Raw genomic sequence first — 15357 nt, forward strand, 5'->3', positions numbered from 1 at the left:
GGAAGAAAAAAAGCAGGTGGTTAAAAAAATACAAGGCAGAAGTATTTATTCTTCCACTACACTGCTCTACTTTCTTGATTCAGAGACCATTTGGCCTCTAGCTGCAACTATACATCTCATCACTTGAATAGATCCATTCACAAGAAGTTCCCCCAAAGTAGTGAGAAACCTGTTTCCCACCATAAGTAGGGATCAATGTGGTATGTAGCACCACCTCCAACTGAGGAGCATCACCCAAATCTATTATTCTGAGAACAAGCAGCAGGACTCACAAGAACTGCAGATTCAGTTAATTATTTTATATACAATTAGAGGACTGTCTAAAATGATGACACAATACACACAATCAGATGATTATGTATGGAGAGACAGGTTAGCGGAAAACATGGAGCAGACAATATAGGCTTTGCTGACTTAGCTACAGGAAAAGTGTGTTTATACAATGGAGGATTGGATCAAAACCCCTTGATATTACTCCCATAAATTAATCTTCAAGATCCACTTACAATGACAGCCATTCCATATGAGGAAACTCTAGTTATTAACTTCTCAGTGTCATGCCATTTCAAGAGATGCTTAGATGTGACAGGTAAGAGGGGTTGATTGTAATTAAGGCTCTCAAGTCAATAACATCAAATTATACAAATCCATTAAAATGAAATTAGTTTAACGAAGTAGATATAAGTCTATGTAGTGTAGCAACTAAGTTGTAGATAATGTAATGTGAGTCAGTCATCTAAGAGCAGGCAAGCAAGCATTCCTGACCTCTTTCCATTTGGGGTGTCAATGGAAAGGGGAGGTACTAAGAAAATGCAAAATAAAACAGACTAAAAACACTTCACCCACAAGAAGCCTTGTGGAAATTTTATTATATAGAGTGTAAAATGCAACTGTCAGTCAAATAAAAAGAACATTTTGTTTTAAACACCATGCTCAACATTATTTAATTGCATTTTTTTATAGTTAGACATTTCAAGCATTATAGGGAAATAAAACGAAAGAGAAAAAACCGAACAGTAAATTCAGTACATTTCAAAACGGAATGTCCCTCAGGTCAATTAAAAATGCAAGAAAAAATAGTTTCAGTTCCGTTTTTTTCTTTTAAAAATACAGTTATCTGTACAAGAAAACACTAAACATAAGAAATCATAGTATCCCTTTTATTAAATCAAAATTATTTATCGCATACTGTGGTTAATACTAGAATTATTTATTTTTTCTAAGTAATTTGACAAATATTAGATATGAAAATATTTGAAAGAAAAATGAAAAAAGCAAAAAACACCTTGGAATTAAAAAATAGTTACTACCTTATATATGTTTTAATGTTCCACAGTGTTAAAGTTACTAGTAGCTGATTTATCTTTAATATTAAAAATAACAGTATTTATATTTCTGAGAGCATAGAGGAAGGTTTTTAAAATTTTTTAAAATAAGCTTGGAGGTCTTAGATACACAAATGCAACCCAAAATGGACATGTGAAAAAAAAGTATTGCTAAAAAAAATTACATGTTTTTATATTACCCCTTTAGACTCTAGAAATTATACAAACCCTACAAAATGTCCCCCCTCCCCTAACCTGTCTGACAGCAAAACAGTTAACTGTTTCAATACAGAATTCACATAATTAATTACAATACATAATGTAGTTTTTTTTTAAAAAATGCAATAAAATCAGACAGCCAAAATAAAAGAAATTAGAAGTAAAACATTTAATAATGCATTTACATATTTAAGAATATTTAAATACTGTTTAAAAATTTTTTAGGATTTGTTACATAACACCTAAGACTTCCAAGCCACTTTGTTGCAACAGAAAAGATCAAAAAAGAAAGAAACACGCCAAGAAAAAAAAAAAAACAAAAACAAAACAAAAACCCCAAACAAAAAATATTCCCATGTTTGAAATGTCACTACTCTGGGGAACATTTTGGTGCCTAGAAATTGCAGACATTGTTCCAAAAAGAACCCCAAAGTTTACAAATTTGGAAGTAACAATAAAACAAAACAATACCCCCAAAAAACAAAATCAAAAGATTACCAGCATTTTCATGAAGTTTAGTATATTACTAATTTTTTTCCTGATTTTTAGAAAAGTTCAGTATAGATTATTCTACAACTAGTGTTTCACAAAAACGAACAAAAAAATCTTCATCAAAAGGCTGCAAATCTAGAAACCTCTGTTACAAAAAGGTTTTCTTTCACAATGATTTCAAGGAAAAAAAACTGCCATAAGGACATTGTTCTACTGCTCCTGTAGAGGGAAAAGAAAGAAAAGTTATTTCCTCGGTAGATTTTTTCGAAGTATGTACTTCTGAACATTTCTCCCCAGGGTGGGTGACAGGTCACTCTTTCCTCTCCCTCTGAGACTGTATCAGGCATCCAAACAGACAAGAGAGCCAATGTACAAAGAAATATCTCCCTCCACTCCATGGGACTGATGTCATAGGGTATGGCAAGATAAAACCTTGCTTTTCTTCTAAATGGGGAAATAAAATAGGGTGAGAGAGAAGTAGAAACACTTCCTAGCTTGTGGTCATTTGGAAAGCTCAGCTTCTCACTGCTGCTGAATCCTCTAGGCAGTTGCTGAGGAAGTCATCCATGGGGCCCAAAGCCCACTGAGGTGGCCATTATTTGAGTCACTGGACACCATGGTTTACATTGCAATTAAAAGGAACAAGAAAACTATATTTTTCCTTTAAATTGCCTGATAACTGGTCTAAATACTTAACAAAATTGCTAATTATCAAACTTTAGAAGTTGGAAACATGTAAGGCTGAGGAAAATCCAACTTTGGGCCTCTCAGCTCTGCCTCCAAGGAGTAGCCAATATAGAACCCTCTTTGACATGACTTGGGAGGTGCTTCAGGAGCTGAAACAAAAGTTAGGACTAGATAATCATTATTATTAGACACCTTTCTAAACCAAGTGATAGAAATTTAGCCAGCTATTCTGAAGCCAGAAAGCATCAAGGAGTGGCAACTTGTTCAGCATGGCAAAAGCGTTCAATTCTTCACATTCCCTATGTGGAGGTGCCTTAGAAAACCTATGTACTTTCTTGATTGTATTGTATACAACTGATTAAATTGATGGCAATTTATTAAGCCAAATGGAGGAGTCGCCCCACTAAATTACAAAATTAATTCCAGTTATCTTTGGTCCAAAAGATTTCTTTATAGATAGAGTAAGAAAGCCGGAGTTCTGAAAAGTGGCTACTAAGATTTCTCCTGATTACTCTAAATGCCCCAGCTGATATTTGCTTTTTTGTTCGTGTCCAAGTTTTATAAAGACCCAAATATCAGGATGGAGAAAAAAACAGGGGACAATGAAAACTGGTTGACTAAGAGGTCAGAGCTTCAATGGGGAGGCATGCCAATGTTGCACTCACTCACCAAAACTATTCTAAGATGGGGGAGGAAGAGACAGGACCGAAGTACACACTGCTGTGTTCAAGGGAATACAGACCTGGCTGTGGGCCTGAGCTTGCCCTAATGTTTGCCCATAATAAGCGGCTTGCTGTCTGTAATACTCCGCCCAGGCCATTGTGTAGTCCGGTGGGGAACTTGCCTGAGAAGCTGCACTGGCGGCATGGCCTGATTGACAAAGGAGGAAAGACAGATTATCTGAAGGCACCCATACCAGTGCATTCAAGAACAAGCCATATCAGCTAAAAAACAGTGTTCAAATCTAACTGTTTCCTTTTCTAAAGTGTTGTTGGACAAGAGGAAACATTGCTCATATCTCCTGATATTTCAGTTTTGAAGAGTTGGATGGTCACAAGGACCTGATTGAAGCTGGCTTGCTAATGGGTGCAAATTACAAATACTTAACAAAAAAAATGCCGCCCTTTCCATTGCTGTCTTACCACTAACAATTCTTTAAAAAAACCAGCATCATTCAGCCATTCAGCTACTTCCCTTTAGTAATCCCCTTTTCTTTTCACATCCAAGAACTTCTCAATGAGAGGGGAAAATTTATCATTTCCCTTCACAGAAAATCCCTAAAGCCTAAATTTTTAGTTTACCCAACTTCATCAACCTTCAACTTGAGCTCTCACAATTAGCAGGTGATGTGAATCAGGGTTTCAAACCAAATGAAATCTCAATTTAGTTTATAGAATATTTAATTCATCTACTCCAATCATTTAAGAAAATTGACCAATTTGGCTCTGATTTGAATTGATTTACTATGTGTTTTTAAGACTGATTTGGTTTGTGATTGTTATATGATTCAGAAAGACTTCAGGACTCTAAGGCAACCACCACATTTTAGAGACAAGTCTAAGAATTCAGGTTACTACACTTACTTCTACCTTTTCTCTTTCACCTAGCCTACTGCTGGCTCAATGAGAATCAGCTGAATAAAAATCAGCATAGGAAAGGGATGCTATTGTGTATTTCCATACCGGCTGAGATGCAATCTGGATGGTTACAACTCTGCTTTGGCAAAAAGTCAAGAAGAAAAAATGGGGAACAAAGTTGAGGTATTGATACGAAGTTCCTGAGGAAAAGTGGTGAGGAAAAGAGGATGCTCTGTCCACAGTAAATTAAAATGTGCTCAGGAGGGACAAGAAGGCACTCTGTCATTGGTCATCTGCCTTTGAAGAAAGCCACTCACTCTGTTTTTTGTAATAGTCCTCCCATGCCTTGCTGTAACCAGGCTGGCTGTTCTGCTGCTGGCTCTGCTGGCCTGTTTGAAGAGGACAAAAACAATCAGGCCAGTGAGGAAAGGAGGGTTTTTTTCCTCCTGCCTAGCTACTGCCCAGAGCTTCTTGGTGCATTTTTTATCCACACCAACAAGCCTATGTAGTACACACCTCACAATAATGTTTTGGGTACTTTCAGTTTTTTGGGGGAAAAAGAGGCAAGAGATTTAGTTGGAAGAGGATGGAGGATAGGTCGAAAGAGGAAGAGAGCAAGATGTGAACCTCTATTCAAAAAAAATAAACAATGAATTCTGGCCCATGGTTATATGGGGAAGGGGTGCAAAGAGGTTCTTCTAGGTTAGATATGGAGCATAGGAGGTGAGTTAAAGGAGAAAGGAAGATGGTCCCTAAGACAGAAAGAAAACAGAATAGGCTGCTATGAGGGCAAAGAAGCATCCTAATGAAATGTGTCAGGGAGAAGGCTTCAGAGACATTGGCTATGGATTACTTTGAGGTAATTTAGCATTCAATACCTTAAATGAGAACAGGTAATGGACAGAAGGGTAGAGAGAAACTGAGAGGCAGAGTTGGGCTTTTATTTACAGAGTCAACTGAACTTCAAACAGGGAAAGAGAACAAAATAACACAACATAAACCTTTCTCTTCTATACAACTGGACAAATAGACCTGCAAAACTTGCAGAGAAACTGAGTATAGGAAATCAAAGAATACCAATCCAAACACTAATCTCACTTCCCCTTGTTCCCCAACCCACAATTCAGTAAAAATCAGACTGGAAAGGCTATCATTCTATCCAAAAGTCACTAATATACATCATATTCCTATTCTATTCCAAATTCCTTTTTTGGGGAGAGGAGATGGAAGGTTCCTTCAAGGGAAGACAGACACACACATAAAGACTTTCTCATTCCTGGTACATGTCCTACACTGCAACATAAGATACAAAGGGCTTTGAATCAGTGAGGATTAGGGGTGGGGGAGGGGGTAAGGATATTGTTAAACAAAATACATTGCCAGTGTGAAATGGGTGGAGGGAAGAAAGTAGTAGTATCCTGTCCAGGGGTATGAAAGAGGGTTAAAAGACACGACCAAGCCATAAGGCAGGATCTTTCTTTCTGCTGCGGTCAGTGCTGGCTTGAGTATCCACCTGCTAGTACCAACAAAGGAAGGGACCTCCTTCAATGCCTTTTATTAGAATTACAGTCCAAAGTAGGCTGAAAGCACTAAAAACATTTCTTGGCAAAATGTGTTACCCATCAGTTAGTTTATTCAGGATTGAAAACAAGCATGAGGAGGATAGGGTCATTACACACACTGTATTCGTGTCCATGTGCATGTGTGTCTCAGTGTCTGTCTGTCTGTCTGTCTCTCATGCTGTGGTTCTCTGAAAAGGTCAAGTGGACTGAGAAGATGAATGGCAGACAGAAATTCACTACTGGATAAGGTTAAGAGAGTGGGGTCAACATTCCTCCACCTCCATCCTGGAAAGATTTCCTTTAAAAATTTCAATAAAAAAAATTTGGGATGTAGAAAATAAGGTTTTTCAGTTATAGGTATTTCAGTAGTTTCTGAAAGAGTAAGCCTTCTATGACTTGGCAAACTCTCCTGGGCCTAACTGGGAACCACCTTGATCTTCAGTCGGGGGTAATGCACTAAAATCTGTTTTAAAAACTATACCAGGGGTGGCTAGGTGGCACAGTGGATAGAGTGCTGGCCCTGGAGTCAGGAGTACCTGAGTTCAAATCTGGCCTCAGACACTTAATAATTAGCTAGCTGTGTGGCCTTGGGCAAGCCACTTAACCCCATTGCCTTTCAAAAGCCTAAAAAAACAAACAAGCAAAAACCTATACCACTTTACCTATGGATGGCTATCACAAAGCTCTTACCCACATTTTTCTTTCTCTTATCCTTGGGGGAAAAAAGTCAGAACTGACTGGCAAGGGGTCTAAACATATCTATTCTTCTGGGTGTAGTGTTCAGTATTTGTATCTACCATAGCACAGAATAGGAAAAGATCAGCTAGGCTTTGGCCACCAGCTAAACCAAAAGTTGCTCTCTTCTAGTCAAGGTACAGTCATATTCAGAAAAACAGCTATTTTTTTTGGGGGGGGGACACCTTTTCTGGCATTCTGGGAAAGAATATCTTATTCATCAAAGATATGTGAAAACTGTGACATCTGGTTAAGCATATAACCAACCTAAATAATAAAATATAAAACCTTAAAAATAAAAGAAGGGGAGCTCTTTGATGAGGGAACAGGGAAGTACCTGGACTCCCATCACCAGGTTAGCAAATGGGGAAATCAGGACTAGAACCTGATTGACTTTGGAGTCCTGTTAACTCACATCTACTGGAGTATTTATTTGTGAACTAGGGAATTCAGGATTCCTGAACCAGCATTTTCCCCATTTCTAAGCCAATAACCTTAGAAACAGGACTGCTTCATTTCCATTGGGTAGGGGCCGTATCACTTGATATAAAGACCAACAGTATGCTGAAGGTCATAAAATCTGGAGTCAAAATGAAGCTTCCCAAAGAAAAACAGGCTAAGATTTTCAGTATGTTGAAGAAATCTGATTTTTACCAGGGATGATAAAATAGGAAAAAATCTCTGGAACAGCTGGAAAGCAGCAGTGACACATTCTAAATATCAATAAAACACAATGATTAGAGACAGCTAAATTTGTTTTCAGATTTGGGGACTCATTTGACTCTGGAATGAGAATATGGGGGGGAAAAAAGGTCATTTTAGTTTTCAGACTGAAAAAGGATTTTCAAAGGGTCTCCTGAGCTGCAACCAATTATGGGGAACATGGACTGGGAAGGTTGGACAAGCTTCCTCAAAGAGGACTCACACAACTTTCCACCTCAAAAATCAAATTCTTTTCCCCTAAAATGTAAGAAAGATTAAACATCAGATTAATGGCTACTATTTTGTCTCCCCACCTTGCCCCTAACTATCCCAACTCCCAAAATTCCACCACATTTGCTCCACAGGATGTGTAGACAACTTACTGATATTGATATAAGATAGGTACAAAAAAAGGGGAGATTGTCATCTACAGCAAAGAGAGGGACCGAAGAAGACTAGCCACAAAAAGTTAGTGTTCTTGGGGAGTTCTGTGTTTAAATCTTTTCAACATGAGACCCACTAAATAGCAACTGTGTAAGTGTAGTTTGGTCCAAAAGAATCTCTTAAGTCTTGTGAAATAGGGTATTTATGACCCATTCATGAAGGACAAGTGCTTGGTGACTATTAAATAGAATGAAACAAAGCCAATAAACTTGGAAAGTGACTATAGAAAGCAGAAAAGAGGCATCAGTTCATTCCCACCCCAGAGAGCTACAGCAAGAGAAGTTGATTCTTCTCTTCTAAGCTTTGTCCACCACCTTTTCCACATCCTCTCGCATATCACTAGTCTGCAAACAAGGCCATGGCTCTTGTGTGATCTGGGGGAGAGAGCAATTGGGACCTGACTGTTCCAGCTCCATTTCTGTTCTCCAATTTTTGGAAGCAACAGTTAACTAAAGATACATATCTTGGAATAGCAAAAGCACAGATGGTGAAGAAAGCATCCAAACAGTAGGACTCGACATAGCCAGTCTGTTATAACACACCTGTGAGGAATGCAGAAGACCTGAGCTATTTTCCCAGACCAATCACTTCTGGTGGCCATGTCCACATGAAGTTTGTTTTTTAAAGAAAGCTTCACTGCCTTTTAGACTTGAGAGGACACTAGGAATTCACCAATATATCTATCCAGCATCATGTGAGAAAATGTACAACTTTTTTCATTGGACTCTGAAGTATCACTTACTTGGGACTTGCTGTGCAGGTGTCTGCCACGTCTGGTAGGTGTTACCCCAGCCCTGGGTCATAAATGCCTGAGGACCACTGTGGATTACAAAACATACATTCTTTCTGGTTCATCATATTCCTTTTTCACCTTTCATGCCTATCTCCCCTCCCCTTTTCCTCTCATTCAATATTCTCTTTCCATGCTTTCCACTTATGATGGGAAATTTATCAAAGCCTGAAAGCTAAACTTGTATATTTTTTATAAGATTAAGCTTGTTTTGCTATTTGCCCACTATAAGAGAACTAGAATGAAATAACTGGTTTTACCTACCTCACAGGGTTGCTATGAGGGTTGCCATTCACTTTAGCAGCAATGTTTGGAAAGCACCCTGAGCTCCTTGGAGGAAAGGTGCTATATGAAGGTAAAAAAGAAATAATTAAAATGGCTAGAGAAGAGGTTATGGAACAGACTGTCCCAGAAGTCCTGTTTAAAAACCCAATAGCAGTGACAGGATTGTTAGTGGTAGAAAAGAGGACTCCCAAACTAATTTGGAAAAGCCCTGACATCAATCATCAAGGGCCAAGGCAAAGATTAGATAAAAAAGGGGTGATACAATTTATAACATTTAACTGCCATGCCCTTACCAAAATTTCAACCTTTTTATTGGGAGTCCTCCAAAAGGAAGCTGCGGGTGGGGTGGGGTGTGTGAGAAGAACTCTTGAGAGAAATTCTCTGTAAAAGACTCACTTTTGATGAGGTGTAGCAGGTGCTTGGTTGAAAGGACTCTGACCAAAGCCTCCAGGTGCTCCCATATTGGTACCCTGTCACAGATACAAGGACAATTCTAACTTCCTATTCACTGATCATCTAAATTCCATCCAAACCCTCCCATCAAAAATCAAATTTAAAAATTAAAAAAGAAAAGAAAAGGAAAAAAAAGAAACAAAATATTTCATAACCCTAAATCTATCCTTTCTTCCCCACAGAAAATTTTATTTGCAGAATGGTTTCACACCCTCAGGTGAACAATACCACAGAACAGCAAATAATGGTATTACTAATGTCTATGGATGATAACAGCACAGTAAACCTAGCTTATCACCCTGTGTATATGGACCAACCTGCTTGACTCTCCCGTCAATTAAGGCTGGCCCAAGTCTCTTTCTGCAATTCTATGTCCCCTTTGAGGTGAGCAGTGGCAAATCTTTCCTCCATCAACACTCCCTTTGTTTATCTGCTTTGAGGTGCCTGAAACTAAAGCCAGAGTCAATGAAAACCATCTGCATGTCTGGCTACCAGTACAATGCCAACAAGAGGCCAGGCGGGCAATGCTAGGTGCAAAGCATTAACCCCATCTAGCCTGAAAAAGAGGCATAGATTTGGGGTGGTAAGGAGCTGGAGCATCTAAAATGCTTTTACTCGTTGATCCCATGGCCATTATCAGTCTTTGTGGCTCAGACTTTATCCTCAGTGAAATGGGGATAAACCCATTTGCCCCAACCAAGCTCACCAAAACAGTGTGAGGAACTGCTGAATGGCACAGGAAGCACGAAGATTTGGGGCAAAGTAGGGGAAAGGCACCAGACAGCCAAAAGAATATTCCATTACCAGCCCAAAGATGGGAAAAAGGGTCTTGTACGTACACCAACTTTCTCATCTATGAGATGTCTGGCAAGTTCAATCTGCTGTGGTACGCCTCTGATGGTGAATATCCGTACACTGGGGTCTGTGTTAGGGGGTGGATTTCGCTGAAGTTCTACGTGGGCTCCTGATTGTTGGTTTATGCTTTTGATGTTCTCACCCCCTTAGGTAGGAAAAAAAAACCAGGAGAGAAAATGAGTTGACTCTGCTACCTGCTAACAAATCAGATATTTCTTTCTCTTTTATATCCTTTACTTAGCAAGAAAAATTTTTTTTTACACCAAGACATATACAGAGTAAACAAGAAATGTTTAAATATTTTTAAGGAACAATATTGCTCTAAGAAGGCAGTCATTTGTCTGCTGGAGCTTGAGCACTTATTGATAATAGTTTCATTATGTGTAACATAACTTGGATAAAATCAACAGGACAGTGATCATCAGAATGTCTATTGGCACTGAGTTATTTGATCAACTGGAATGTATATATCCTACATATATGATATAAAGTGGGGATTTACTATTAAAAAGGGGGAAAGTTCTCTAACAACCTCCAAACTAGTATAATTGCACTGCATTTTAGTTTGCTCTTCAATACCATCCTCACCCGAACCCCAGGTCCAAGAAAAACACTGTTTAGTTAGCAAACTCTGTCCCTCCGATAAGTTACAATCTCCTTTCTCAGTATAAGAATGACTTTCTGATGGCTCCTCCATTGTACAATGGGGGCCCTCAACCAAAACACACAGGCCACCCCAGCCGCTCTCCCCTCCCTGCACAGGTCAAACGGCCAGGCAAAGGATTGAACAATTCTTGGCTCCCACTAAGGCCTTTAATATACCATCCTGTCACTTCTAAAGTCACTGCATCCATAGGGAATGGATCTAGACAGGGAGCCATACCATGACAGTGTACATAAGAACACTGGGTGGAGCAAGGCTAATGAAAATTTAGTTGGACTTTTTGAAAAACCTGTGAGAGTCCCAGTCTCTTAATGAAATTTGCTTAACAAAAGCTCTAGCCAGCATTACAATGGTTCAATTCTTCTTTTGAAATTTCACAGAACTTAAAGATCAGCTCCACTCAACTGGAGAGGGAAAAAAAAGGTGGTGGTGGTGGAGATAGAGGGAAAACTCATAAATCTGGAGTAAAATGATCATCTAAAAATGGCTATACACAAAACAGATAAAAATATTTAAACATCTCGTTTCGGTTTTTTTAATCTTGTTTCGTTTTAAGATTTTTCCATATTCTAACTCTCACTTAAAAATAAAAACTTAGGGGATAGGGGATATTTGCCCTAATTTCCTCATTCCCCCATATTCAGGTATGGAAAGTTATTTTAGAATAATTCTTCAAGCAATTAGGTTTTCAAAGACATTTGGGAGGGAATCAACAAAGGTTGTAGCCTTCAGTAAGACAAACTGAAAAACTAAACAAACCTCTAAACTTTGCCTTTGTAACTAATAACAACACGACTAGTCTGGTATGCTGAAAATAAAACTGATACACTATTTTATAAAACTAATTAGTTGGTACTTTGTTTCAAGTTTCATTTAACATTTACTTGATTATTAAATGTTATACAAAGTGGTTTTAAATAAACAAAATAACAATTCATCAAATAGGTCTCAAAGTTTTGAATACTTTAAAGCTTTCCTATTTTTTTCCTACTAGCTACAAAAACTAGGTAACAAAATGACAATTTAAAAGATCAATCTCACTCTCAATTTATACAAATACCAATTTCATTCAAGAGTCATTCTAAAGGGTCATGGAATTTTCTTTTCACTGACCCACAAAATGGGACAGCACCTTATTTGTTGATTGGTTTTCAGGTTGCTATATCAAAACAAGGAAGAGGTATAAGGTGAACCTGAAGGGAAAGCTATGGATCTATAGATCTCATTAACCCACTAAGCCCCTGCCAGTACTATTTTCATCTTGAGTCAAGGTAATATGATCAAGGTTTATGAACAAAAAGGTGCATGTTTGCTTCTCAAAGTCCAGCAGCCTCCAGTTAGCTATTATCTCCTGATTTTCAGAAAATAGTAGCATTTGCAACCCTAGCCCTAGGGATTCTTTGCTTAGGCCTTGGGAGCATGCTAATAAGGCAAGGCAGTCAACTCTATGCTGCACGGGGCCGGAAGGAGTTAATTTAAGTTCATCTTCCTTCAAAATGAGGTCACCCGCTTGGCACATGGTGGCTGTCTATAGACTGATTCAACAGCCTGCTCCATTGTTCCACCTGATGGGGGGCAGAAACGACCCACCAGTGGCCCCCCAGCTGGACGTGAAATCGTAAAGCAATTAATCAAACCTGCTAAAAGGCTGGGCTGACAAGAGCCGGGCTGGCCACATTATCTGTCAATATTGCTGTGTTTATCATGGAAATCCAGTTAGGGGCCCAAAGAGGCTGCAGTTTGTTTTCAAGCACCAACTCCCAGAGGGAGTGCCTGACATTTGTATGGGTGCCCTTCTCCAACCACATCCCAAACATCTTTAAAAAGCATAAGATAACCATACCTAGTCAACCTCTCAGAGGAAGAAAATGAGAGGAGGAAAAGATTATTAGAGGGAAATCTTTCTATTTATTCATTTTAGCTCATCCAGTGGATTTCAGAAGGATTTGCAAAAGGACAGAATGGTAATTTTAAAGCATCACTTTTTTGCTGACTATGAGAAACTGGAATGATAAAGACAACAGAAGCTTTATTGATGTCTAAAGGAGAAAAAAATCAAATATCATTTACAGTTCATCTTTAAAAGTAAAAGAAACTATCAAGATCAATAATAATTCACAACCTATAGATATCAATAAGATTTGGTCTCAAATCATCCAACTGACAGTGTAAAGGAGGGAGATATCAAACCTGTTATTGTCAATGAACCATACTTATTGATATGGAACACAAGTCAAGTCAGGCATATAAAAAAAATTACACAGACCGCAGTTCCTACTTTCTAAAAGCTTATAGTCTAAGATAGGTAACCACTGATCACTTAAAACAAATGTTGAAACAAACATAAAATAGTCATTCTGAATAATTAATGGAAGAGTCAAATATTTAGAATGGGTTTGGGAGTAATTTGCCATCCCTTTCTTGAGGCGATCTGGTACCATGTAAAGGATGTGGATTCAGCAAAATTCCCTACTCCCATCCTAAACTTTTTTCCCCTCTAGGAATTAAAGAGAACTTGCTAATGTTGTTTTCTCAAAGGTGACCTTATAACAAATAATAAATTAAAGATAAAACTAAGGTTACTTCTCATACAAAGAATATCATTCAATTATTTTTCAAAATTTTATTTATTATTCCAACTACATGCAAAGATAGTTTTCCAAATTCATTTTAAGATTTTTGAGTTCTGTATTTTTCTCCCTCTCTCCTTGATAGTGAGTAATCTGATAAAGGTTATACATATATCTACATCATTCAATTCTTAAGAGTATATAATCTATATCTGACTGCTTTCTGACTGAGGGAGAGAAGGGAGGGAAAAAAAAAAGGTAAAGCTTAAAATCTTGCTAAAAAAATGACTGTTGAAAACTTCCATTGCACATAGTTGGAAAAATATATACATATATATTTTTTGCAAGGCAGCTAGGTAATTATTAAGTGTCTGAGGCCGAGTTTGAACTCAGGTACTCCTGACTCCAGGACCAGTGCTCTATCCACTGTGCCACCTAGCCACCCTAATAAAATATTGGAAAAAAAAAAAGAGTAGATAGGCATTTCCTAAGAAGCTGATTTTAAAGTCTGGTGTTCTGACATTGAGAATGGAACAATATTCTTTGGACTTGTATTTAAATTCCTACTACCCCATTCAAGTTGTCTCATTAACATCTATATAGAAGGTATGAAATCACCAATCAAAAACTATGTATGTCCCACAATACATATTAAAGGATGAGAAAAAGAAGATTGCTAATTATTCAATGTAGATTTTAGCTCATATTCTTTTAAGGAAAAGAAAAGCTACAAAGAGAGCACATTCATTTATTTTTTTTCCCCTACAGGTTAACTTTTGCTCATTTTAAGAAATACTGGGGGGGGGGGGGAGGAAGTAAAAGCTAGTTTTCCATGCTGTGTCAAAGTCAAAATATCATAACCAGTTAGGACAGTGTGGTCCTAGACAAAAAACATGAATCAGGAATTTTGGGTTCACATTAGGGCTTGGCCATTTGCTAGACTCCTTTCTTTCTTTCTTTCAAAATTATTTTTTTTCCATCCATAGGCACAAGTGGCGAACAGTCAGTACATACATATTTTTTAAGAAACATGTTTACAGATTAGTCGTTTTTAGTTATGAGGAACTTTCTAGGTCTCTATTTTCTCACCAATAAATGAAGAATCTAGATTCTTCCCTCTTTAACAGTCTATGGTCCCAAAACAACAACTGAGGTTGCTATGGCACTTCATAGTATGGAAAGCACTTTATGAACACGATCTCCTTTGATCCTCACAAAATCTTGTATAATGGATACTCTAGGTACTACCACTGTCATTTTATAGATAAGGAAACAGTATTTGTAAGGCTGACTTGCCAACCACAGTTATACAGGTAAGTGGCAGATGTATAACCTGAATCCAGGACTTCTTAAGTCTCATACTTTCAAATTAAGTTATGACAGGACCCTGAAGAGATCTTCACTTGAGAAAAAATATCCTACCCAATGATTTAAATTATTTGGAAATAAGTTCAATATCAATTAAGTTCAATAACAATTAAAACTAAGTTAAATATGCCTAGAACCTTGAGTGGTGTAGGAGGAGTAATGAAAATGTGCAGTCACAAGACTTGACATGGACTAGCTGCCAACTTGTGACCTTTGGCAAGTCACTCTGGGTTTCCACTTCAGTCCCTTGGACAAAAAAAGGAAGTTTCTTGAGAGCAGGGCCTAGTTCCATTTTGTCTTTGTATCCCAGGACCTAACATATGATAAGGGTGACTTAATGATGTCTGTCCTTTGTTCTCAAAGAAGACCATGACAATCACAATCAGGGAGGTGATGCTATGACAAGCACATGAATTGGATTTGAGTGAAGGGGAGCTATTCTAAGTCACCAGCCTCACTTTCTTTTCTAGAGCTATCTGGGTCCAATGGTCAGATATGAATCAGGATGATTGGAGATGGTCTGGGATGTAAGGCAATCAGGGGTAAGTGCCTTGCCCAAGGTCACACAGATAGTGATTATCAAGCCTCTAAGGTTAGGTTTGAACTTCTGTCCATCCTCCTGACTACTA

At 38.0% G+C, this 15357-nt stretch overlaps 1 protein-coding gene across 9 annotated transcripts in view; it reads right to left on the reverse strand.

Annotated features, from left to right (window-relative positions):
• Positions 1-323: 323 nt before the first annotated feature.
• FUBP3 (far upstream element binding protein 3) overlaps positions 324-15357 on the reverse strand; it is a 63038-nt gene continuing 48004 nt past the window's right edge. For 2 of the 9 annotated variants that reach the window (XM_074210914.1, XM_074210911.1), the window contains exons 13-19: positions 10111-10271; positions 9215-9288; positions 8798-8878; positions 8486-8562; positions 4618-4689; positions 3466-3593; positions 326-2255 (exon numbers count right to left, since the gene is read on the reverse strand). In XM_074210914.1, coding sequence (XP_074067015.1) covers positions 2247-2255; positions 3466-3593; positions 4618-4689; positions 8486-8562; positions 8798-8878; positions 9215-9288; positions 10111-10271 — 602 coding nt within the window. In that variant the 3' untranslated portion in view covers positions 326-2246. Of the gene's footprint in view, positions 2256-3465; positions 3594-4617; positions 4690-8485; positions 8563-8797; positions 8879-9214; positions 9289-10110; positions 10272-15357 lie in introns of all 9 variants that reach the window. The other 7 variants (XM_074210917.1, XM_074210915.1, XM_074210912.1 and 4 more) reach the window with 6 other exon arrangements.

This window comes from Macrotis lagotis, chromosome 1, assembly GCF_037893015.1.
Source record: "Macrotis lagotis isolate mMagLag1 chromosome 1, bilby.v1.9.chrom.fasta, whole genome shotgun sequence".
Classification (NCBI taxonomy): domain Eukaryota; kingdom Metazoa; phylum Chordata; class Mammalia; order Peramelemorphia; family Peramelidae; genus Macrotis; species Macrotis lagotis.